The 25,543-nt window shown below is 43.1% G+C and overlaps 9 protein-coding genes across 9 annotated transcripts; 4 read left to right on the forward strand and 5 right to left on the reverse strand.

The window, feature by feature from the left end:
- Positions 1-494: 494 nt before the first annotated feature.
- On the reverse strand, positions 495-3,495 carry Bfra_004238 (uncharacterized protein; the record flags this gene model as incomplete). Its single annotated transcript, XM_037334644.1, has 4 exons — positions 495-1,110; positions 1,159-2,076; positions 2,129-2,677; positions 2,741-3,495. 4 exons carry the CDS (start codon positions 3,493-3,495, stop codon positions 495-497), a joined length of 2,838 nt encoding a protein of 945 aa, XP_037193178.1.
- Positions 3,496-8,152: 4,657 nt separating this feature from the next.
- Bfra_004240 (uncharacterized protein) lies at positions 8,153-9,936 on the reverse strand (the record flags this gene model as incomplete). Its single annotated transcript, XM_037334645.1, has 3 exons — positions 8,153-8,701; positions 8,758-9,852; positions 9,922-9,936. The coding sequence occupies 3 exons, from the start codon at positions 9,934-9,936 to the stop codon at positions 8,153-8,155; spliced, it is 1,659 nt and encodes a 552-aa protein (XP_037193179.1).
- Positions 9,937-10,571: 635 nt separating this feature from the next.
- Positions 10,572-11,792, forward strand: Bfra_004241 (putative heterokaryon incompatibility protein; the record flags this gene model as incomplete). The annotated part of the gene is made up of 4 exons (XM_037334646.1): positions 10,572-10,887; positions 10,931-11,032; positions 11,084-11,303; positions 11,363-11,792. The coding sequence occupies 4 exons, from the start codon at positions 10,572-10,574 to the stop codon at positions 11,790-11,792; spliced, it is 1,068 nt and encodes a 355-aa protein (XP_037193180.1).
- A 2,147-nt stretch (positions 11,793-13,939) lies between these two features.
- Bfra_004242 (uncharacterized protein) lies at positions 13,940-16,006 on the reverse strand (the record flags this gene model as incomplete). Its single annotated transcript, XM_037334647.1, has 1 exon — positions 13,940-16,006. The coding sequence occupies one exon, from the start codon at positions 16,004-16,006 to the stop codon at positions 13,940-13,942; it is 2,067 nt and encodes a 688-aa protein (XP_037193181.1).
- A 685-nt stretch (positions 16,007-16,691) lies between these two features.
- Bfra_004243 (uncharacterized protein) lies at positions 16,692-18,168 on the forward strand (the record flags this gene model as incomplete). Its single annotated transcript, XM_037334648.1, has 3 exons — positions 16,692-17,094; positions 17,151-17,340; positions 17,466-18,168. The coding sequence occupies 3 exons, from the start codon at positions 16,692-16,694 to the stop codon at positions 18,166-18,168; spliced, it is 1,296 nt and encodes a 431-aa protein (XP_037193182.1).
- Positions 18,169-20,399: 2,231 nt separating this feature from the next.
- Bfra_004244 (uncharacterized protein) lies at positions 20,400-21,125 on the reverse strand (the record flags this gene model as incomplete). The annotated part of the gene is made up of 1 exon (XM_037334649.1): positions 20,400-21,125. The coding sequence occupies one exon, from the start codon at positions 21,123-21,125 to the stop codon at positions 20,400-20,402; it is 726 nt and encodes a 241-aa protein (XP_037193183.1).
- A 415-nt stretch (positions 21,126-21,540) lies between these two features.
- On the forward strand, positions 21,541-22,528 carry Bfra_004245 (putative syf2 splicing factor family protein; the record flags this gene model as incomplete). The annotated part of the gene is made up of 2 exons (XM_037334650.1): positions 21,541-22,410; positions 22,464-22,528. The coding sequence occupies 2 exons, from the start codon at positions 21,541-21,543 to the stop codon at positions 22,509-22,511; spliced, it is 918 nt and encodes a 305-aa protein (XP_037193184.1). The 3' UTR covers positions 22,512-22,528.
- An 85-nt stretch (positions 22,529-22,613) lies between these two features.
- Bfra_004246 (putative nad dependent epimerase dehydratase family protein) lies at positions 22,614-23,581 on the reverse strand (the record flags this gene model as incomplete). Its single annotated transcript, XM_037334651.1, has 3 exons — positions 22,614-23,137; positions 23,200-23,378; positions 23,478-23,581. 3 exons carry the CDS (start codon positions 23,579-23,581, stop codon positions 22,614-22,616), a joined length of 807 nt encoding a protein of 268 aa, XP_037193185.1.
- Positions 23,582-23,950: 369 nt separating this feature from the next.
- Bfra_004247 (putative histone acetyltransferase subunit protein) lies at positions 23,951-24,849 on the forward strand (the record flags this gene model as incomplete). The annotated part of the gene is made up of 2 exons (XM_037334652.1): positions 23,951-24,185; positions 24,317-24,849. 2 exons carry the CDS (start codon positions 23,951-23,953, stop codon positions 24,847-24,849), a joined length of 768 nt encoding a protein of 255 aa, XP_037193186.1.
- Between the last annotated feature and the right edge of the window lie 694 nt (positions 24,850-25,543).

The following is a 25,543-nucleotide window of genomic DNA, read 5'->3' on the forward strand; positions in this document are numbered from 1 at the left end:
TTCTGTGCCGGCAGGTAGGCCATGCGACACATTCATCTGAATCGGGATGATGAGATTTTAGCATCTCAAACCTTACTGACAACGTCTAGAGGAAAGGTTACCCCGTTGCCATTCTCTGCCCAGCATACAAAAATATCTACCAGTACATACACACAATTGAGAATTTCAAACAGAGCTATTTGGCCATTATAAGGGGAGCGAGTCTGCATATAATGCGGGAACTGTCATTGTTGTGAAGCCTCGAGGATAACTTCACAGTCATGGACCAGAATGGGTTGATTTGAAAAACGAATAGTGCGATAGCACAGAGCAAATTCATACAAAAGCTATATACAAGAATAAAAGATAAATACATATTGGTATCATCATATACAAAGCGCCACATGCCACATGCCACGTCGTAGAACCAATACAGTCGTGCACCCCACCCCGTCCATATAATACAGAAAACTCCATCGTGATGCCCAAGTTCCATTTTTACGTTTCTTCATCATTTACTTTTTACAAGCGGCTGCAATCTCCATACTTCCACTTCCAACCAATTGCCCCCCACTCAACCTCCATAAACCACTTGCCATCAAAGTCCCAAGCATTACGCCACCAAACACCAAAGATATCAAAATACCCAGAGGACTGTAACCTAAATCCAAGTACTCCAACGGCTCTCTTAATCCATCACTCCCCACAACTTCAACATGATGTACGGATAACGCCCGAGACGCAAGGAAATGAAGGACCGTTCCCAAAACTACTTGCGCGGAGATATATAAATATGCGCATGAAAATCCCATGATTTTTCGGGACTTCAAGCTCGGAGACGGATTTGTGAGACACGAAAATGTATTTGCGGATAGCATACGAATGTATACTTGTGCGAAAAGAAAAAGTAGAATAGATATTGCCAATTGAGGAAGATTGGCGAGGAGAATGGTTGGGAAGAGTTGGGTGTCTGTTATTTCAGAGAGGGGAACGAAGGATTTGCTAGACCAGGAAAAAATGTTTATGATTGCGAGAGGTGAGTAGCGTCCGAAACCGATGGAATATGGGTGAGGGATAGGGACGGTGGCGGTGGTGAGAAGAACGAGAGGGATAGCTAGGAGCACGGCGCCTCTGTGAGTTGGTTAGATAATTTCTCAAGAGATATGAGGGGGTACCAACAAGAACAGAGTAGTGGCCCACAACTGCAAGCTCGCTCCATGAAACCATCGCAAGTTCCTAGGCCTTCCCTCCACCTCTGGTTCTAGAATTAATAGACCATCTTTGGATTTCCATGCCGAATTGCGATGAATGAAATTTCTATTTGATGTCACCATATCCGTACGATCTTGGAACGAAGTGACAGCATCTTTGACTGTCGATAGTACTGGCTTGGTCATGGTAATAGCTATGAATATGATGCAGATGAATTTCACTGCTAACGCGATGATGATGCATAATACTACTAAGCGGCTGTATTGCAGTTTGCACATAGGCTGAACTGGCAAACTTTCGACAAGGCAATGATCGATATTCCATCTTTCATAAGATGCAAGCGATGTGGAGTTAGTGGTGGTAGGAAGCATTGAAGGTCCCAGTGTCCAAATGTCGGCATTGAGGATGAGATTAGGAATATCACATGTATTATGTCCAGGTAAGGGATCGTCGGGTCCACAGGTCCATCCATGACCACTGAGAACAGATGAATACGACATGTGACGGAATGCAAGTAAGACGGTGTTATTGGTAAATAGTGGCTGCTTTTGCGTTACAACCAATAGATTACCATAATTCGAAGATGGATTCGAGGCGGTTGAGTAAGCCGTGAGACATTCTGTTGTGTTGAGGCGCTGAAGCTTGTTTTGGTTTGCGCTTTCATATAGGACCGTGGAGGTATTGCAAAGGTCTGATGATTCCTGAGAAGTAATGAAGTTGAGGGGATGGGTTTCACATGATCTGGGGTGGCCATCGATCTCTGTGCAAGTTGCTGCGACATCCTGCAAACAGTCTACCGAAGACTGGGCTAGAAATTCCGGACTAACCACTACCACATCATAGTTGACTTCCAAGCTGGATTCAAAAACGGCGGAATTCGCACTGCTGTTGTCAGTAACGGGGTATGGATAGTGTAATCATGTATTCATGTACTGACAGAAAATGAACAGGCAAAGAAGAGATTATCAGCATCCCAAATAAGATCTTCTTCTTAAAACTCTTTAAGTTTCGTAAACTCAACACTCCAATATCGAAGCTATTTCCTTTTGCATGAGCTTCATCTATTTCGTTTCGCGTTGGAGAACTCAAAAAATAGAGCGCACAAGCACTTGCTATGGACACAATCATGCCCATCACATTAATTAGTACGTGCAAGCCAAGGTCGGTTGCGTTAACTGTCGAACAGCTTCCTTCAAATATCGTTCCAATACTCGTGCCATCAGTTGATCTTTGCGATGCCCAGATAATAAAAACTACATATGCGGCAAGCACACCACCCATGAATACTGCCGCAATGGAACATCGACTTTTCCACTGTTGAACTTTAGCTCCATTAGAATCCTTGGTCTTCTCATCGAATATGTTCGACTCTTTCCGCAGGGGATTTCGAAGAAGTTTTTTCAGTTGCATCCACCTGACCGTCTTCTTTGCGGGTGCTACAACTCGCTTCAGCGTTATCCTTCTCGTGGGTACTTCATCAATAGCACTAAAGTAAGTTGTTAGTTTCTTCTTTTTCTCAATTTTCTTTTGAATAGAAATGTGTCCTTACTCTACAAAGTTTTCAAATTGAGCCATCAGGTCATTTTGAGGAACAGCAGGTGGTGGATGCTGAGTCGTTAAAAGACTTCTATGATCTCCCCAATCTTGACTTACTGATGACCGCGTGGAAATCATAGATTCCGAATTAGAAATTCCCCTGGGTCTTGAAGAAATGGTGCCACATCTCGCGGGCACCTCAAGATTAATCGTGTTAACAGAATCTGCATTGGAGTTTCCCCTCGATCTGGAAGGTGATCTAGAAGGTGACCTTGAACGCGATCTTGACCTTGAGTTCGAGCTAGAACTTGAAGCCCTTGAAGCTCTGGAAACTCTTTCGGCTCTTGATGCCCGGGTCTCTGAGCGCACCGGTACATCAAGCGTAGTCGACCATTCGGAAGCGGCCTCAGAAGCTGCTCTTGCTCTAGATGTTCTCGTTGTCTTAGTAGATGCAGTTGACTTGCGTCTCGGTACATCAACAGGGAAGATTGAGTATCTTGATTCATTTGAATGACTCCGTGCTCGAGTTTTAGGAACGCTTCGCGATGGTGAATCTACCTTCATTAGATGCTCTGATTCCGCCGCCGATACTGCTGAGGCCTCTGAAACATTTGAAACAGCTGAATTCGCTCTCGTTCTCGGTATCCTTTCGACATCGAAAGTTGATTCTATTGGAGTCGGCGGTATCTCTCTTAATTGAATCTCATCAAAATCGCCTCTTAACAGTTCAGGAAATCGTAAAGTTCCCTCCTCATGATCATTCAACATCTTCCAAACTCAAGTATCTATCATCAATCATTAAGAATCTGACTGCATCAAAATTTCGTAAAATCGTTGGTCAGAAAGGAAAAAATGTAAGGACAAGATCGGCGAGTAATACTTCTTTGTGCGACAACTCTCACCTTAAGCTCCCAAGGAAAATGATGATGGCGATTCAAATGGACAGGATCTTACGAAATCACTCATTTCGCATCTTGGGAAATAGCTGAGGCGGGGTATAATCCACGCCGCTGACAGCTTGTGTGGCACAGAGCCAAGATTTGATGACAGACATGAAGAAATTCCTATACAAATCTATATGAAGCTTCCACTGAAGAGCAATCTGCCCAGAAGGATGCCATTCCATGTATCTTAACTGGGATAAATGGGGGCTGCGAGCGATAAATAGCTACTGTCAGAAATAGGAGTTTCAAACTTAATAATAGTGGCGCAGCATAGGATTGCGCGATTCTGTAACCATTAATAGTTTGTGAAGGAGTTTCATGATGACATATAACAGTAATTCATTGTGTTTGAAAATCTGGTGTGGTCCAGATGCAATCGTAGCCTTGCGGCAAGTTCGATGAAGGATGGACGCTCTCGTCGCTCCCTCTACCACTACAACTTTGAGAGTAATATCGACCAATCGTAGTCCTAACGAATGTCATGTGTCAAGTACAAAATCTAGATGAGATGAATTCGGGAGGTCAACCTACAATAGGCAGTTGAAGGATTTCCCAGAAGGTGGGAGTGGTAAGCTGACAGGGGGCCAAAAACTCTTGCTTATCGCCGCCCTTATCACATCAGCGCACCGAGGTCTATTTTTTCCACTTAAATAACATCTGAATCTCTTGGACGTGGATATTTGAAGAAGAAACAAGTTTTTGAAGCCACTGAAGCCTGTTATATCACAGAGTTGTGGCTTCATCACCTTCATCACCTTCGTCACAGCATGAGAGGCACACCTACGCGCTGAGAACAAAATATTTCAATTCGACACCACAAATTGCGAAATCGAATGATCATCGCAGGATGGGGGCACAATTCAAACCATTCTATCCCACCCTTTGAATTTCTGCACACAAAAAGCTCGGAATTTTATGGCGATTCAGCCTAGCAATTTTCTATTCGACAGCAGACATTGCGATGGTTCAATTGGTTGCCAGTCTATCCCCTCGAGCGTATTTCAATCAGCCTAATGTTTTGGCATCATGAGCATTTTGATGCCTAATTCACATGTCTGCGATAACCACAATATCAATTTCTTCACGGTAGAAGTTTCCATACCAGTGTATGAGAAGTCTAGCGGGCCTTTGTCAAACGTGCAAAGAAGACGTCGGGAAGCTTCAAGAGATGGGCTAGTCATTCAATCTACTATGTCCTAAGCCCTTCCCTGGGGTGATTTCAGGCGGCGAAGACTGTCAAAAGGCAAACTAGACCATAGTTTTCCTGTTCGCTTCAAATCACTTTGTTGATGACTGCCCACATCACCATATGCAAAGCCTCTCGCCATCTGTGTAAAAACAAAGCTTACTATGAGTCAGGAATTCTTCAATAGGTCCACAGAAATACTCGATTCCATAGTAGCTTGCCAACATTGCAAGACTGATAAAACTGATTATCACGGGTAATCGATTTCTTGGCAGCTAATTGGTACCAGATAGCTGGAAAAGTGTATATCATGTATCTCGACGCGTCGTGTACTATTCATACCAAAATTCTGCGACACGTATATATGTTAACACGACAGATTGGTTAGATTAACATTCATAGCAATTTGATTGGCGTACAGCTCGAATATCTGCAGCCCGTGCTGTGACTACTTGAAGGCATAGTGCTTACTGATTCAAAAGATATCATCGTCAAGGGCTCGGCCCGCTCATCTGTTTGTTGGCATTAGTCCTGTGACCCGATTGTTCCGATGCCGCGGGGTCATCAAGTCCTTCTAGAACTTCGATGTTGAGGCTTAAAACTTAGATGAAACCGAGTTATGATGTCCCACGTTTCCGGTTGTGAACAACCATTGTGCAGCTGACATGGTGCATAGAGAGACATCACAAGCTCATGCACTACTCCATATCTTCGCCGCTTTTATCCTGCATAAGAAGTCATTAAAAATTGCACTAAGGCTGCATATCATCGCATCGTTAAAGCGACAAACAAGCCGGCCGGAAATTTTAGTCCATTTTCACATGCGAGGTATCCCTAAGGCCCAACTTTTAGTCAAGTTGAAAGACCCTGAGAAACATAGAGTCGAATTCAAATTTCCATTTCAATCTTTGGCTTCAGACGTCCAAGAATTATACCGTGAAAATACAATTCTAGAATTTGCGTGCACTAAACAATGAGCATACCTGACATCCAAACTCAGCATGAGCTTATCGATTGCAATTTAGTTTACAACATCTAATCACAGAATTTATCCTCTCAGTATGCTCTAACTATACCCCGCAGTTGTTCAGACCCATTGCGCTAATGCATAAGCTAGCGGCCCGAGCCGCAACTAACAGTCTCACGACGATTTCACGGCCATGAAACCTACCAGCAAAGTTATTTTTTCAAATAAGGTGTTAATCGAAAAGACTGAGAAAAAGAAGCATTTCGCAGTGGCAGGAGACTTATATTGACAGCGACTAATGACAGTCACTAAAAGTGAAGCCTTGTTCTATGATCCTCGCTCAGTTCACTCCGCGGAAGATCCGGATGAGAACATTGTAGGCTCTTCTTAGCTGTTACAAATCTTGATGCGGTAAGATATCAATGAGTGAACAAGAACCAGATCGGTCCGCTTACAGCTCGTCCTATATGAGCTTCTAAGCCTATTTCAAGAAAACATTGTGGCTTACCTACATGCACATTATTACACTAACTTCAAAGTAAGGCCCTAATGTCGTGGAACTGTTGTGTACGACTCTTTTAGTCGCTTTGAGTCAGCTTAAATCATGAAATTCATAGTTTTCTGGATTTAATGAATATCGAGGGATTGTGCAAGAACTTGCACAATTCAACGAATTGGAGAATTTCTTTTGTGATATTCTTGCCTAATCGTGACGCAGCATCATGAGAACTAATTTGTAAAAAGTGCATCTATTGCCGGCAAACAGACTATGGCTTGGAATATGCATTTATCTGAGCTGATAATAAGCTGAAATACGTCGTTTATTTCTTGTCGGTGATATAATCTTTCGAAGGAAGAATCAATGACTGTATATTGTAACGGTTGTGTTACAGCCCCAGTGATATTTACACTCTACCAAATTACTCGGACTGATCAAACTTCGAATATTGCGCAATCGAGACCTCTCAATGTCTGGAGATAACTTAAAATTTAGAACATTCTTAGATGATTTGAGTGCTCTAATGGTATTTAAGAAATTAGGTGTCTTGATTGTCAGACTACGTCCAAGCTGAGATGAGTTGTTGCGATTTTAGAAATTAAGCGTGATGATAGATTAATACAAGTTCCTCAATTGATGGATTATTCCTGTACGCAAATGAGTGACGATACATTAGTTTCAAGGGGTTTCTCCGAATCTCGATTCACGCAACCCCACGGAACTAATCTTACAACTCATTTATTGAGATCAACAAATACTTCCACAAGAGTGTTTCCGCATGTATTCTTGTGTGAAATGAAGCTAGAGATCATGGGTTGTTTCCGGGAGTTCCGTTGAAAGTGAGGCTTACTCTCTCACCAAAGATAACGCATACAGCTCCGAAAATTGTTTTTAGACGCAAGCTGACAATCTCAGCGAGCTCAGCTAGCTGATTGTACGAAACACTCGGGAAAGATAAAATGGGTAGTTGCTTATCGGATGATCTTATACCCTGCATATCCCAGTTGAGAGAGCAGATTCTGATTGAACCCTGCATGAATACTGTGGTTACAACACATGAAGATTGAGTGTAACCATCCAAGCAAAGATTATTGAAATTTGAAGAAGTGAAGACAGCCTGGTCAAAAGTTGATATAGAAAGGTTTGTTAGTCTGACATCTATCATGAGAGCGCCACGCTTTCGCTAATCATGATTTGAACATTTTGCGCACGATGAATTCAGATTTTCTATATCTGAGAAATGATGGATTTCAGTACGTCTTTATTTTCCTAAGATTAGTGATACGTGGGCGTTAGACCAGGGGGTGGTGGGGGGAGCTAAAAATCTCGCCGCATTATGAATGATTTTCGCTTACTTTATGTCACTCTACTATCGCCGACGAATTGACACCCAGTGTTGATGCATGAAAATCCTCAAGGGATCGTAATTTCTTTCACTCACTCACCCATGCGGTACGACCCGTTAGAGATTACACGAGTAAATGTGATACGCTCTTGCCAGTTCCGAATCAAGTTTTCCTTCTCATTAATTCCTCTACAGCATCGTGCATGAAATAATTGTTCAGATGACCTCCCACGCAACCTAACCCAATATCTAAGATATTTGCCACTTTAAGGAAACCATTCAAATCACATATCGACTTAATGAAGGGCTCCTCCATTGAGGTACTCGAAGTCCTCGCCCATAACTCTTGCGAACGGCCAACTTAAGCAGAAATTCTCTTGGCTAGCTTCCCCGCAATGCCCTCATTGATGGATTTTCTGCAGCTCTGCAGATTTATTCCCACTGTTTCTTTTGCTTCTTCGCAATTATTACAAATTCTGTGCTGTCAAGTTGCCATTTCCTTACGAGTCATCATAACTGGCTTTTCGGAATTAGAGACTTGGAGACTAGGTATATCAAACTTGATTGGACGAGGGTTGAACGATCCGAATTGCGCCAGTCCTTCAAATATTGATTGATGAGGTAGGTTATTGCGAGGCTCGGTGTTTCCGTCATCGCTTGGATATGCTATGGGAGTAGCTGCGGTATCTTCGATGATAGTTTTGGATAGTAGAGTAGGATGAGAAGTAATCGTTGTATCTTCTTCCCGGTAATTTGAAAACTGCTGAAGTTCTGAGGGTTTTCCCTCCGTACTCATGTTTTGCACTTCTCGACAATTTGTAGACTTTGAGATGTTGTAATCAAATTGAAAATAGGCAACAATCAACTTCGCCCATGGGGATGGCGATGAGTCCGGTTCTTTTTGTAGCTGTAGCCCAATAAGACTCGCTTCTGATCTAGATATAAGCATTCTATGCAGTAACCATTTGTTGATTCGATCGCGTTTTGTGCCAAATTGCGTTAGTAGTTCAGGAAATGATTCTGTACTTGAATGCTGTTTCGGGGGGGGGTGCTCATATCATTGTCTTCAGGTAGATCTAGGTCAGGTACTCCTGAATCTGAGCCGGGAGCTGGTTCAAGTTGTTGCCCTTCATCGTTAACGTTTTCAACAACTTCGGGATCCAGTAACAATGTAGAGTCATAATGGGACTCCTGGTGCAAAAGCCCTTCTCCATTCTCTAGTCCTAGCAATAATGAATTTTGATCTACTCCTATTCTATTCTGGTCAAGTGGAAGCGGTCCCTTAACCAATACGTTCATACTGGAAGCCGATTTTACTGAGTGTCTGAAGCGGATTGCCGGAACAGATTGAGTTTCGTCATGGCTAAGTAACATTTTCAAATCCCGAACAGCTTGCCTTTTCTTTGGGGGTTCGTCATTCAAAATCGGGGAAATTGAACTGTTTTGTTGCCTCTCAACGTCAGTAGTGAGTGTTGTCGATCGACGAAGTTGATCTCCGGTGTCTTCACTCTGTCGATTCCGAATTTCGTGATTATTTGTGATGGCTAGAGGGGGGATTTCCAGAATATCGTGTGCTGAGCTTGAGCTTGAAATCACCGAAGACTCTGGATAGCTTTCTCCGAGCTCGGATGCAAAACTTTCAAAAAGTTCATTTTCTACTTGTCGTAATTCCCACACATGCCCCTGGACTTCTTTTTGGGCCTCAAAGCCTTCATGTTCTAAGGGACCCAGTCCATCACGTGCCAATTGGCAAGCATTCGCAAGCTTGAAAAGCTGTTCAAATGCTCCAAGTTGTCCTTCTGCCTGTAGTCGTTGAATTTCTTTCATGAAGCTAGCATCTGCTTGAGAAACAGCCGATCGTTTGAATCCCACCTCCCTCATCTTGTGTCTAGCTTGCATCTCTGCCGACAAGACTTCCTGCCATTTGTTTATTCCCTGCAATAGTTTATCAAAGCGATTTCTGTACTTTTCAGTTCGGGAGTCACTTTCGCTGTCATTATTACGATCGCCGAGCCCATTCTGAGGTATACATGCGCCACTCTCAGTTGGATTGGATTCCTCCCCATTCTTCGAACTTTCGGTAAATTCAACTATTGCCTTAGAGGAAAAAGGACTAGGTCTTTCGATTCGACCACTTCTCTTCGGTCTGTTTTCAGTATTGTTCAGTCTCCGATAGAGAGAGGCCTGTGGTCGAAGTCAGTATGCACCAGAAGATGATTCACGAATTTGCTCGTGAGGGAGATATGTTTTTACCAAAAAGGACCTCATAATGAATCTCCAGTGACTGTTTCAACGCTAACACTTCAAAATTACCAAAGATGGGGGTTAAAACTCATTCTGCGATTTATTCGTGATATAAGTCAATTATCTAGCTATGAGCTGTCCAGTTTTTGTCCAAAGGACAAGTTTGTCTAGCGTGCTCAAGAGTTTGAAATTGCTGAGACTTTTTATCATTTCAACCAACCCTTGTGGTAAGCTAACACAAGGCTAAACCAATAAGGGTACAGCTCAAAAGCAGCGTTGCATATATTTCGAAGTGCCAAACTAGGGTCCATGCTTCGACCTCATTTGCAAGGTCCAATGGTCTCACCACATTCCACAATGTAACCGTTAACACAAAGTTCGGTTTAGTATTGGTCGTATAAGCTTCCAATAACACAACCTCTACATCACCACTGGATCGGTATTGGCGCAGCGATACACATTTTTGACAAATTGGGATAACTTTTCCACAGAGCTTCGATTTATCAGCAGCGGAAGAATTGCTGGCTAATGGGTTTCTGAATGCGGCTCTTCATGAAGTGCGGAGTCAGGTTCATCATGCAATCTATAAGAGATCCACATCGACCCGGAGAACGGGTAACATTTGAATGTTGAAGTAACGAATAAGCAAATCTCTAATCATGTCTTATCTCACAAGTAAAGATAAAGGATTAGACCAGAGTACTACTTGGAGTGACTGGATTTGGGTTGAAGAACAGGGCTACTGGTATTGTCATCGAACGAATGCCGAAGGAGAGGAGGAGTACGAATATCGCTATCCTGACAAACTTGAGAACCCAGTATCTACGCCTAGAACACCGCAATTATCTGATGCCTATTTGACATTCCAGAATTCCGCACACCAATCGAGCATAGACGAAGCCTCGTCATCAATCGACGCCACGACGCGTGCATTTGGAGATGTGTCGTTGGAAATGCCTCGCTCTGTGCCTGAAGGTATGATTTCAACTTAAATTCCGTTACAAACCTTCTCTAATAGGAACAACAGAAGCATTTGATCCTCAGGTAAACGAGGTAATCGCAAATGTAAAGTATATCTTCAAATCCCCGAACTCCGGCGATACTGAAACCCTGGATTCTAGTAAGTCCATAAAATTAAGCTTTTGAGACCACAAACATTGATCAGACTTAGGATATCAGATCTACGCTGGACTTCAACAAAATGAATTCTGGAAGGTGGGCCGCGTGTTCATGGTGCTATGGACCGAGCCAGCCGCAGACTTAAAAGTTCCTGAAGCCGGAGGGACACGCGATGGATCCCACTTCAGCACTACGTATCTTGGACAACAAGCGTATAGTGAGATCCGGAGATTTGTAGTGATGCTAAAAGGTCATGGGAATTCTATTTGCTGGTGTGTTTCACTCCATAATATGCATGTAACATGTTGATGTGCTGGTCTAATGGTAATAGTCCTATACACACATATTCAAATCAAGCGACTCTCAAGCCCAACCTTCCAGCTCCTCTACAACATACAATTATACATACCACACCGGAGGCTCCAAGGGAACACTGCTACGAAGCCAGTAACGGCCAATGGGTATACGAAAATCTAATCTTGGATGCTATACAGGTCAATAGCGAACGAACAGACGCCCTGGGTGTGTTAAATCCACTCAGTCGGTTGAATTACAGTAAGGTATATACTGTAGAGCATTATGTCCGTGTATTAAACATTGGGATGGTGGCCAGCAATTCGATTGCCACCCTTCTCGAACAATCGGGTTGGTCTCAACATGCCAATTCGACACAGCGCCCTCGTTCAGGGCTTCCACCCAGGAAGACATCTGGTCAATCTTCCAGCCACCACAAGAGTCGCCAGTCTCGTAGGCATAAGTAGGGGTATCTTTGGTTGGTTTACAGAAAGACTTCTTCACAGTCAACTCGATACGTTAAGCTGCTCCACACCCGAAAGTTTACTCATGCGCTGCAGGAATATTCTATGGCGCCACGAATCCTTTTCTTGTCTATTTTCTTTAGTACCCAACGTTCGGCACAGCTCTCTTCTGTAAATGTGTCCGCCTTCAATCTTTTCTCTCGTCTCATTTGTCCATGTCTTCCCGATAACTCCCCAGATTTGATTTCTTGGAGGTCGAGAGACGAAAGCATATATGAAACTTTCACCAAGTACCAGAGCAAACTTTTCTTTACCGAAGCGGGGCAATACCCCATTTGTTTATTCACTCGTTTTGGGACCTTTTTCATGATTGACGACACCCATTTCTCTGGAAATATTAGGCTCTGTTGTAATAAGCATAGAGAGCAATTCAACTCCACTGTCACTAAGCGGCCCATTCTTAAGAGTATAATCTTATCTATAATTTGATGGTATGCCATTGTGATAATCTTCGCATAAAAACAACTAACAAGATCAAAAAGTATTGCCTCATTACCTCACACTAAACAAGAGCCAACGGTCTACCACACACGAGCGGTGTTCGTTCAGTTTACTATAAGATATTTGACACTGACCATATTAGCTCCCAAAGAAACCCGCAGCTTTTCGCAAAAGAAGATCTAATGCAGTCTCGTAGCCAGAATAAACAACTAATCAAGTAGACCAGCCACTCACTTGATCCCACGTGCACGCCACATCTCATTAGGCCGAGAGACATGAGCGCCCGCAAAATTTGGGCAAGACTGCATTCAAATTCCGAGTTACTGCACCTAGTACATCGTCATGCATTATTTCCTCAGAAAACTTCCGATGGCATGCAAAAAATCCACCAAATTTACATCAATCAGAGCGGTCTGAAAAGGGGCTCTCACGGCCTGTGCCGCTTCCCATGCTTCAGCCTTATAAATATCTGAACTATAATTGGATAGGCTTGCGCCTTTACCGGGTTTTAAAGCAGCGATTTACAGCCTCGTTTGACATAACTCGTAGGGTCTCTTGGAATGAGGAAGGTCGTAATGACTACTTAAGATTTGATTTGAGACTTTGCGCGTTTTGTGAGAGGTTTTGAGAATGGTGACTGATGATTGACTGGGTAATATTCAATGGCTTGATATTATTTCATTTTGATGAGCTATGCCTAAATACCCCTACGCAAGATTTGTATAACAATCAAATGTTTGATTGGAATAAGAACCAAGTCGTGACTTGTGGGACAAAGCTATGGAACGGCCCGGGTTAGTGGAGCGGACTAGTATCAGCTGCCAGCAACTACGGGTATATGTAGTGCTCTATAGATGGGGAAGTCCATAGGCTGAGATTTTCATTTAATGTGGTATTACCGGAATCTTCTTCAATGATAGTCTGACAGGGCTGGCTTTTGCAAACGTATCTGCGGTCGGCCGTGCTGACCGTTTATTTACCCGTCTCTAATTTCCTCCATGTGACTCAATTAGTTGGCTCGCTTACAGGATCGGGGTACAACATTGATGTTGAAATTCCATGTAGCCTGAAAAAAATTGCAAGGTTTCTATAATTCCTACCAACCGATATAGTACATGCATATGACATTGTAGATGAAATAGAAATAAACACTTTCCTTGCTGATTGAAAATTTGGTACCATTGAATGTGCATTTGAGCAGGTGAAGAGCCGATCAATCAAAAGAACGATTGATAATTTAGAAGAAACATCCAGAGGAAAAGCGTTGCAAACGAAAGGAAGAAGACGAGAAGGAATTCCCCCAAAAGAAATACTTTGTTGAGCATTAGATCATAACTCCCTGGAAGCCCCAGCTCCATGTACTCCGACTCCCGCTTGAATCCTGCATGTTTTGATTGATGCAAACATTTGTTAAAAGAACAAAACACAATTAAAGGAAATAATGCTTGTCTAAAATGCTAGCCTGAAGTTCAAGTTTGGAATAAAATCACTCAGGGACCGCAGTATTAATAACATTCGCAAAGAGTAAGGCACATGCCATGTGACTTCCCTCAGCGACTTTTAAATTCCCAATATCACTCTGGGCTGAAACAATGAAAAAAAAAAGTTGGAAGGAAAATTCTGCCGTGATTCGAGGTAGTGTAGAGAATTCATTGGGAAGTCGAATTGGTAGCTGTCAAGGCATAAGGTTTTGTATCACGATCCGTAAAGCCATCCTCAAACCAGGCAGTTGTGAAATCTTTCTTACAGAATTTCTCTTTGAGTTTGCTGAGATCCTGTGATTCATCGTAGCTATTAAAGCAATGTGTGTAGATATTAACCTCATGAAGAGAAATTTGAAGTTTTTCCAGTGACCATCGATCAAATCGCTCATTTCGTGTTAGGCGATTGTTCTCCGGATCCAATGTTTTGATGACGCTCTTCAAGTCGCTCGGCTCTGAACGGAACAATGGAGATGATTGAGGATATTGATTGGGAGTTTCGAGTGGTTTCAGAGTTAAATCCAAAGATGGGCTAGATTGCTCCTGTTTCGATGATTCTAGCGGCTCTCCAGCTTCATCTATCAACCCCAGTGAGAAGCACTTTTGATGTAAAAAAATTTCCTCCTCCTCGGCATTTTGAATCTTGGAGATTAGATCATCCAATTGAGCTTGGGAGCTATCTAGCCACTCCTGATTTTCGATAGTCAGGGGTTCCATGTCGAACCGCTTTCTCAAGTCTACTTTCTCTTCGAGGCTCAACTTCTCATCCAAAATATCATCATAAAGTTCCCGAAAGCTATCAAGTTCCCCGAGCTTTGAAAAATATGCATCCACCAACGGATGCAATTCTTGAGGTTTTTGTGGTTCGAGGTGTTCTGGTCTTTCCACCCACCCCGGATATCTCACGTGCTCCATCGACGCGGGTAAATGACGTGCAGGGTCCCTCAGCTGACTATAGAAATTCTCTTCGTGTCGTGACAGTTCATATTCTTGTACATCTAGATCACGCTCAAGCTGATTGTATTCATCTTCTAAAGAACCATAGTTGTCTCTGACTTGCTGACAATCGCTAAGCAACTCTTCTGTAGTTTTTTCAGACCACCATTTGCTTGGAAAGGGCATATGAAGTTCCCTCATTTTAATATGTTTGAAGTACGCCTCGTCTGCAAGAGATTTCTCATTTTGTAGCATACGTAGACCATGACGCTTATGTTGAAGTGTGAAGCGAAGTGAAGCTACATGAGACCTCACCCTTGAGGTATTTTGCCATTGTTCGTATAGTGTGTAATCTTCAAATATAGAAGAAGCATCTTGAACGTGCCTGGGAGGTGATGACTTGAAGTTTTTTTGCGCGTTAGGCAAATCCACCGTTGTCACAGAATTATTCATTTCGGCGTATCTGCTGAGAGGGTTTTTGGACCCGGAAAGACTCGAATCATAACATACAGCAGCTTGTTTACTTCTCTGCCTGTAAATAGTGGAAGGTTCTGATTTGGTGGACAGAACTTTGCAGCGCACGTGATTTGGGTGGGAACGTTGTCCACTGTTCTCGTGCAATTGAAGTTTACTTCTGCTTGATGGCAGTGTAGGGACAGACGGCGAACGATTGCAGAAATTGTCACCTATAGCTTGCCCTGGGTGCTTTATCATCTCACGGGGTTGTTTAATAGGTCCAGCGCTGTCCGTGCTGTTGACTTCATGCAGAATATTTAACCAAGATGGATCTTCATGTCTGAGTTCAGGCTCCCTATGAGGAATGTATTCATTATACGTGTCACTCAAGTGACGATTTGTGGGCGCGATATCATCTTTCGAAATCGAAAGATGGTTCCCTCGTGGCTCGTTGTATATAAGAACATGTGGTGTTGAGCTGGAATTTGAAATACTTCCACGATCTTTCTCTTGCGCCACTGTCACCGTGAATTTGTCCTCAGGGCAGCTCATCAATTCTTGATCGTGAACAGTGTGTCGGTAGTCCTGTTTTGTAGTTGCTTTCGCCGTGATATAAGGCTTCTGTTTCTTGCAGCGACCTTTGGACTTATACGGCATGGAGCTGTATGTGCAAGAGGTGCAAGATGCCAGACCGACTGATATGATTTTATCAAGCTTCTGAGGTCTTCGCAGTTTTCGATTGATCTCCTTCACTTGTAATGTGTTTTGGATGTTTATCCGCTCTTGTCGAATGCCGCGTGACCGTTTGGTATCCCGGCTAGAATCATTGGCTGCTGCCCGCATCTGTATTGCTTCAAACTAATTATCGTTGCTGTTGAAACTCTTGACGATAGAGAACCGTTTTACTCTCGATCATAGAATTGTTTAGTTGATGCCAATGAGGCTGATTTAGAAAAACGGAATGAAGACATTGTAAAGATAAAAGCGCGAGGCCTTGAGATTTCAGAATACCCTCTGCTATGTGTGCCTCCATCTGTCCAATGGACGGAACTGAGGCTGAATGTGGTACATTCCCTTGTACAAGCATGTGAAAATCCATGCTGCAAAGGAATTGTACGATGGTGTATGGAAAATTTCAAACCCAAAGTGTCTTATTCATTTAAGTCAGTTGTTAAAGCGGCGATTTCATTATCTAGCAAGGGTGTCACTAAGCTTGTAGGTTGTCTCGGTGTGAGGGTGGTGTCAAATTAAGCGAATAGATAGCCCCGCATCAAATGCAACCACTTTCAAAAATCTACTGATTCCGACAATCGTACCAATAGTATATCACAATGAATCAATAACTCTTGTAGCAGCGTATGATGTTACCTCGAGAAGATTAAGAGATTCTACACCACTTTGTGGACATTTGAGCCGCAAATCATGAGTGCCCACTCTACCGTTCATAAAGGCAGGAAGAATCCCTGGTGGAGTAGTTCGCATTTTGATTTTTGAATCATACAGATGTCATAATATATATTGTGTGGCCATGTCGTCCCGTTACTCGCACAGACAAAGGAGAGTGCCGAGAGGATCCTCCAGTTCTTTATGGAGTGAGTGGGAATGGGATATCGAAGAAAATCAGTGGCAATCTCATCGCACTAATTCTAGGGGTGCGATCGAGTGGCAATTTGAGAGCCAATTGCCTTCGAGCTCATCGGCTGTTGCACATATCCCAAGGCTTGGTGTTATTTCGCCACTGGATACAGTCTCTGAAGATAGATCTCAATATTCGAGCAACCAAGGTTATATCACAAGCAATAATAATATCGGAGTAGTAACCGACTCACTGGCCCCTGCGACTTTGGGTCCAAGGTCTAATCCGGATCCACCCATCGTAGCTAGGCTTCAGCAGAACAACACTTCTACTCAGCACAGGAACTTCGATCATAGTGAGGACTTCATAGTCTGAGATTATAAATTCTTGCTAAAGTTCAACAGATTACAGGGTACAAAACGGTCGGGAATTCAAATTTGGCAAGGCATGACATTGATTCATTTCGATATCTCGAGGCATGTATTAACTTGAGCAGGTCTTCAAAGTTCTTTGGTCTGAGCCAACCGGAAGCACAGCTGGCGGCGGCGGCGGAACAGTTTGGTCGCGCAGGGAGGTGCATGGCGAAGCGATATATGCCAAAGTTCGTAGGTTTGTTATAATATATCCTAGACAGGGTCATTGTCTTTGTTTGTAAGTCTTCTATCAAGTGGTTCCTTCCTCCTGTATTATTGCTGTCTCTTACGTTGTTACTGACCATTAGATCAGACCTATCATGTCCTACGAGGGAAGGGCGACAAGTAAGCCAGGCGTACATCCTGAAGAGCATGCGATAATTTACACGACCCCTGAACCAAAATTGGTCAACAATGAGGATGGGAGTAGGATGATATTTGATCCGGTCAAGATGATACCGGAGTCCAGCCGGCACACACTCGACAAAGCATCAAGAATAAACTATGCTAAGATATATACCGTGGAGTACAATGTCAAAGTATGGTTTATTGGTCATGTTGATCAAGCTTGTGAACAGATAGTGAAGAAATCTTACAACGATGCCAACCAACCATTCCCTCTATCATCTCAACCATCTGTTCCTGCCGCCTACCCGATGAATAATCCTCCTTATGATAATTCCTCCCATGCTATGCCGGGTACTTCTTCAAACACAGCTGGCTATTCTTCCGCTGCATCTTACTCATCAACACCAGGCTATGGAACTGGCTATGGAACTGGCTATGGTTCTGGCTATGGAGCGGTATCTGCTAGTCCAAATCTGTACAGCTCATCAGAAGACTCCGCCTCAAATTTCGCTCAGCCACCGTATTCCCAGTCGCAATATCCTCCGCAATACCCTCCATCACAAAATTCCACATTTCAACACCAACCATACACGACCAGTCCAAGCCAAGAATATAATTACGATCCTCGGGATACATATGAACCGGGCAGTGATGGCGGCCAACAATAGCTAATCAGTGACCTGTGAGTCCAATACGGTTTCGCAGGAAAAATAAGTTAACAAATAGATTCAGACAATTTACGGTTACCATACGTTTAGGGATTCGCTCGTTTACCCTCACTGCCATTTCTACCTGACCGGGAATGATACCTCTCGTCTTCGGGATAATGCACTACTTCTATGATTTTTCTGTTATTGTACTCATGAGTTGTTTATCTTTATTTTTGTGGGATATTAATTTGAACTCAGACTTTGGATATATTCTTCTGTTTTTCTTTTCTATATTCTTCCTCTCTTCAATGGAATTAACATCACATCATTTTCACTACGCTCTCTCGAAAGGGAAACACACATCCCCACTTCATCTGCCGGTCTCAGATTTCACTTTTTCGCGCCTTTCTTTCAGCTGGGATCTGATTTTGAATATCCATAACGAGGTTACGAACTCTTCTTTTCAGTCTGTTCATATTCTTCTTCGTTTCTGCGAGCGAGCGATTTCCTGCAGTCACTTGTTCATACTTTATGTCTTTACATCAAATTGTCTTTAGCTATTTTAATTTCTGCAAATATTAGTTATCAAACATACATTCCGATTGGTTGTTCTTCACTGTGAGCCTGACTTGTGTGTTGCCGTCCTGAAGTACATCCCAAAGCAATATCTTATATAATCATCTGACATCACCAGTCCATTCGTTCACTCATCTGCAAAAGCATGACTGCATGATACATGCATATGTATCTCCGGGAGGATGTCGAGCTCGTACCCCTCTTAAATATACCCCCACGTTATTTCTCCTAGTCTCATCTTCTTGGGCCTTATATAAGATAGACGATGACTAGATCTCACCTCCAGTTTTGTTCTGACAAGGTATAACCCGTTGCATATTCTGTGTATAAATAAGCAACGAAAATTGGCACTCTAAGCTCTACCAGTGCACGGAGCTTTTCATACCGAATTTACTTTTCCGCCCGTCTCCTTGGTCTGACGTGCATTTTCCATTCCTTACATATCCGGAAGAAGTAATTAGCGATATATCAAACGCCCGCAGTTCCAGCTGAAAAGCTGCCTAGCTTTTTGATCCCTGAAAAATCGAGACTTAATGCAGTATCAGCTTTTATATATGCAATGAATTTTCTTGGAGTTGACTCGGGTTCCCTATGAACTTCTTGGGGTCAGAAGCGCGGTGAGAAGTTCGAGGATAGCGGTGACTAGGATGTATATCGGCACGTGAACGAAACAAGTAAGGCTGTGGGATGGTGGTAGTGGTATATATGTATGACGAGGCTATGGATTTACATGAGTGTATGAGATCAACATGAAGCTAACGACAGCTGATGTGAGATATTGGGATTGTGGCTTGGGTGGCTGGATTCTATTGTATATACTGGAATCCGGATCCGATGCCGATTTGAGATGATTTCTGCTAGTAGATTATTAGAGTGAAAGGAGATAGGATTAATTTCCAGGGAGGAATCACGGTATTTTCGTCGTAGTAACGAGGGAATAAGGCTAAGATACTGAGGTTGAGAAAATTATGATTCTCGAGCACTAAGTGGGGAGTAGACGAGTGACCATAGGAAGCTATATACGTTCAAAAGTTATTATTGAATTTTTAAATTGTTCTTCCTGTATGGCTGCCCCATTTTGTCGAAACTGCCAAGTCTCGTAGATGAGCTAGCACTGCAATGATCATCCTGTGACGAGAATTCATCATCATTGAGCGTATAAAACTGGCATTCCTCCCAACTCAAGTAGAAACGTTGTACGAAATTACGGCAGAGATATTCTTTCGACAGAGCTCGCAAGCTTCCCATGTAACCGAAGCTTTGTTACTATTCCGAATTTCCGCTCGCTGCTTAGATAGCATTACGGAAATCATGTCCCAGAATTACATCAATATGTGTGCCTTTGAGTAACTATCTTCTAAACAATTCCGTTTCGAAGATTGACACCCAATGTTTTTATGAACCAGAACAAATTCTAGGGTAATATTTAGATACGAGTTCGAATATCAAGACATTTGTGAATACTTACTGAGCTCTGTTGGGGCCCTACAGATACGGACATCAGTCTATGGGTAAGTACTCTTGGATGATTAGAATTGTGTTTGGGGATTTGATAGCTTATAAACTATTTTGGCCCTTGATTGGTAAGAGCTGATCTGGTTCTTATATAGCTCCTTCTCCGACCTTTCCATAGTCGAGGTTAGAACCTTTCAGTCCATCTCCCGAGTGCCTTTCTATCCCCAGTTGTCTTCCCGAGACTTTGTCACAAACTTCTGCCCCTCGATGCCTACCCCGCCAATTCCCAGCATCTTATTTTTTTCTTTCCGTTTCCTCACAATTTCTCGATTCCCTTCCGTATCCACATTCTCTCCACCTTGCCCATCCGTCGAAATGTCAAAGTCCTCTGTCAAAGCCCTAATCGTCATATTTGCTGTATCCTTGAAATCAATACTATGAGCCATGAATAACCCCTCCATATGTACGTCCCTCACATGAGGTGGTTTCTTCGAAGCCTTAGCCATGAATGGGTTCCCCATTAGCGCATAAGTCATAAGATCCATGGCTGTGACAGTTGGCGGGGAAGCATCTGGATTATATGCTAACTCATGTTCTAGAGATTGATCTCTAATTCGCTGGTTTTTCGTTCCACCTTTACGAGGAAATCCCTCAACTCCCAGTTCCAATTGTTTGCGAACTAGTTTTGCACGTCTAGTTTTGGCCTTTTCCGTTGATCTGACAACTTGTTGTTGGAATGGTGTTAGGACATTGTCTTTTATTTCATCGTAGTCGCGAACGGCGGGATTATCAGGAGCGTCAAGGTCGATTACTACTCTTGGGAGGACCAGCGGCTCTTCGCTTTTATAACCTTTGAATCGTTTAGTGGGTTTCGAGATTGCGGGGAAATTGGAGGACTTGATAGTGCGCCGGTATAATGACAATGTCACTTGTTGGCAATTCATGATTGGGATATCGAGACAATGCGGAGAGTATGTAAATCTTTCAAAGTTGCGTCTTGATATGGATTAAATTAATAAATAACAGCTGATTGTTCCGTATTGGAAGCTAACGGTTAATGGCAATGTTAACAGCGAAAGCTCCACTTACCTTAGCTCTAGTAAATCCGGGGTAACATTAGCAGTACGGGATAGGATCTTAGTCAGCAAAACAGCCATTTCAGTAGCGTCCGCCTCTAGGCTCTTTTCTCAACTACAACAACCACAATTTATTCCATCATCTCTACACTATCCGCAAACATCCATCCAGATTAAAAACTCAAATTGAATTGGGTTCTTGCAATTCCTTCGAGAACATCGAAAAGTCTCAGAACTCGACCTACAATCCCCAGAACGCAGATTTATCACAAACCTTTCGAAAATGCCACCAGCAAAGAAGAGAAAGACCCGCGCGACAGCTGAATCATCAGAGGAAGTGCAGCCACTCGATGCAGTTACCAACGCAGAAGAATCAACAGAGACACCATCCGAATCGATCCCTCAGAAAACCAATGAACCCACGCCATCAACCGCATCCTCTTCCACCTCAGACGCCGCCGCCAAAGCCAAAGAACGACAAGAAAGATTCAAGGCTCTTCAGGCCCGCGCAAAGTCTTCTGCCCAAACGAATCTCAAGGAAGCTACTCTCGAATCGCAACGTCTAGCCACCGATCCCAACCTCCTCACATCCTTGAACCGCAAATCCGCGGTTGCATCCCACAATCTTCTCAAAGCCGACGCCGAAGCTGCTGGCGAAGATTTTGAGCGTAAACGAGCCTGGGATTGGACTATTGAAGAAAGTGAAAGATGGGATAAACGACTCAAGAAAAAGGAGGCGCATCGAGATGATCAAGCATTCCAAGATTATCGACAAGATAGTCGAAAGGTTTACAAACGACAAATCCGTGATCTAAAGCCCGATATGGATTTCTATGAAAAGGAGAAGATGGCAGCTGTAGAGAAAGCTGCTGCGTCTGGAGGACTCGAGATTGTGGAGACGGATGATGGAGAATTGGTTGCTGTCGATAAGGATGGAACTTTTTATAGTACGGCTGATTCAACAGGATTTGTAGAACACAAACCAGAGAAGGCGGCCGTGGATAGATTGGTCAAGGACTTGCAACAGGCGGAAGAGGCAAGGTTGAAGAAACAAAGGGCGAGGAATGCTGCAAATGGAGAGGATGGAGATGTTACTTATATCAACGATAAGAACAAGCAGTTCAACCAGAAGCTGTCGAGGTTTTACAATAAGGTAAGCACATTTTACCCTCCTATTTCCTTTGCATTTGCTAATCTTTTTTCTAGTACACTGCGGAAGTTAGAGATAGTTTTGAGCGTGGCACAGCTATATAATTACATGAGGAATTGGGTGAAGAGATTATGCTGAGTTGTTCAAACACTCTATAGTTTAACATACAAATACAAAGCCACCATAGACAATTTTCGATTATTCATTTATAACATACCCTTTCTCCAAGCTTTCTCGGCCAATTCTTCAATCTCCTTGACCTCAACAGGACCTTTAACGCTCTCCTCACTCAGAGACTCCACAACAGCTTCAGCAACCACATCCGCCTTGAGTGGTTTGACACCCGCAGCCCCCATGATTCCCCCAAATATTCCTCCCGTGAGCCCATTAAACGCAGCACCCAAACCTGTCGCCGCAGCCAATGGCATTGTGATCTTCCTCGAGCTATCATATAACATACCTGGTCTAATAAATACACTCCTCATCTTTGGGAACTCGCTGGCAATCGTACTTTCAGCAGCACGCTTCGTATCTATATATCTTTGAGGTAAAACTGGTGCTCCGCCTGCTGCACTTATATATGCAAATGCGGGGACATTTTCTTTGTAGGATTCAGAAGCGAGTGTAATAGCAGAATCTCGATTCATAAGTTCGTAGGTTATTTGGCCGTCTCTCTCTTGAGAATGTAAGTCCTCGCCTGGTTGACGAGTCAAGGGATTTTGGGAGCCCGCTTTGGATGAAGAAAATGCGCGAGAGAGTCCGGAGATGGGGATTCGCGACCGGATATGACACCTTTGTAGTCTGCTTCAAGGAGAATACCCATGGAATGAACGACAAAGTCTGCAGATTTGAGGAGGGGAGCATAGGTAGATGGTTTGAGGATGTCGGCGCGTTCCCAAGTTACTTTATGAGACCATGCGGGTGGTGTGAAAGAAGACGATACTGAAGACCAAGTTGGTTCACCGGATCGACTGAATTGGGGGTCATATTAGTATTAGAATATAGGAGATTGGTGAGGATGGAAGGGGACAGAGGGGCATCAGAGCTCAGAACTCGAGCTTTCAACACACCTAATACTGGTAACATCCCATCCCCTTGCAACCGCTGATTTACAAATTCTTGAACCCAAAAATCCATTCCCACCACAAACTACTATTCTCTTGGTAACTGACATATCTGAATATTTGTCGTCGATTCAAATTTCTTATGGAATACTCAAGACAGGTATGAAAAGAAAAAGATCTGACGATTTATATTCTCGATCTTTTGATATTCTTTGAACCCTAGTACTCATCGGATCTTTTAAAGCCCGTCGTATCTTGTAGACGTCAGTATGGATGAATCATTGACCACTAATGATCTAGTACCTTCCAGGGCTAGTAAAGCCTGGGATATACACACTAGATTAGCTTAAACCTTAATTATCGACCGACCTAGAGACTTTCAATCCCGAATCGCGACTTTTGAATCTTTATTTATTATTTTCAATCTGCCCCTCATCAACAACAACATCACCACAGCGACCTATCTATTTACAATAAGAATGGCACCGCCGAATACACAAAAACGTACAAAAGGTGTCTCAATCTACAGACCCTTTGTATATGGTACCACATCTCATAAATTCAGTGCGAAATATCCAAAACCAGAGGGAACACCAGAGGAACATACACATCAATGGACGGTATTTGTAAAGGGAGTTGATGACGTGGATATTACATATTGGTGTCGAAAAGTACAATTTAAATTACACGATACTTATCCGCAGCATTTGAGATGTATGTATTTTATTGTATTCGAATTTGTCAACTTGCGCAGGTCTTTGCGCCTCCTTCTCTATCGACTGTAAATCGAGTACTCTTTTGTTTACACTACAACCATGTGCTAACTGCTCTTCCCATGATTTTAGCAGTCGAAAATGTCAAACCAGGCGATCCATTCCAAGTAACGGAGACCGGCTGGGGTGGTTTTGATATTCAAATTAAAATCTATTACGATCCAATCGCCAACGAAAAAGCTCAAAGTTTCTGGCATCGACTGGTACTCGAACCTTATGGCGATGATCAACTACAATTTATACAGAATCGAGATAATGAAGTCCGATCGTGGGTCTATGATGAGATGGTATTTAATGAACCTTATGAACAATTCTATGAGGTTTTGACAAATCCCGTACCGAGAGAGAAAAATAATGGAGGAAAGGGAAAGGCGACGAGGACCATGAGGGGAGGGATGGTGGGAAGTGTGGGAGAGAGAACGGTTTTCATACCGATGACGCAAAGACCGGGACAGCCATTTAGTAAGGATGGGGAGAGGGCAGAGGTTAAAAAGTTGGTGGAAGGGAAGAAAACGGTGGATAGACAGAATGAGGAGTTGAGGAATGAGTTAAGGGAGAAGGAGGAGGAAGTGAAAAGATTGAAAGCAGAGTTGGAGAAGTTATGAGACGGTGCAGTTTTGACGATGGAGATGAAGTGGAAATGGGGATAGGAATCACAATTGTGCTCGAGTTCTACGAATCATCGATTGGGTTTGGCGGACGTCGAAATGAGTGCCCAATCATACACGCGCGAGGGTTAAGCAATTTTGCGAACTTATTCGGACATTCATAAAATTGGAGTTTCGGCGCATCACGGCACAGGCTTCAGTTGTCAGAAGGCTCTTCTCGCTATTTGGACGACGCACAGGTCACAAGGATAATTTTGAAAGCAGAGCGGAGTAATGGATTCCGGAAATGGCAAATCGACACTATTACGAGTGCGGAGATGTTAGATTAGAAACAATGGATCTACGGGCCATTATCCGATGCTCGACCAAGATATGAGTGAGCACGATCTACAAAGGTCTTTCAAGGATCTAAGAGGCGAGAGATTGTAAAATCGGAATCGGTGACGAGAAGGATATTCAAGATAGATATCGGAATAGCATCCTGATGTATGTCAATTTACAGGAGTGGAAGAAAGAGATTAGGGGGAGTAAATGGGTACTCGCTATCACAACGTCCATATTGAATTTTGTGGAAAAAATCAACCTCATGATGTCTTGTATGTATGTATCTTGTCTCGGATATTGTATATCATGAAAATTCTACGTGTATACTTCTACGTCTACACATACTCCTACTCCAGTCCACTAGGTA

This window comes from Botrytis fragariae (assembly GCF_013461495.1).
Source record: "Botrytis fragariae strain BVB16 chromosome Unknown tig00000050, whole genome shotgun sequence".
Taxonomy (NCBI): domain Eukaryota; kingdom Fungi; phylum Ascomycota; class Leotiomycetes; order Helotiales; family Sclerotiniaceae; genus Botrytis; species Botrytis fragariae.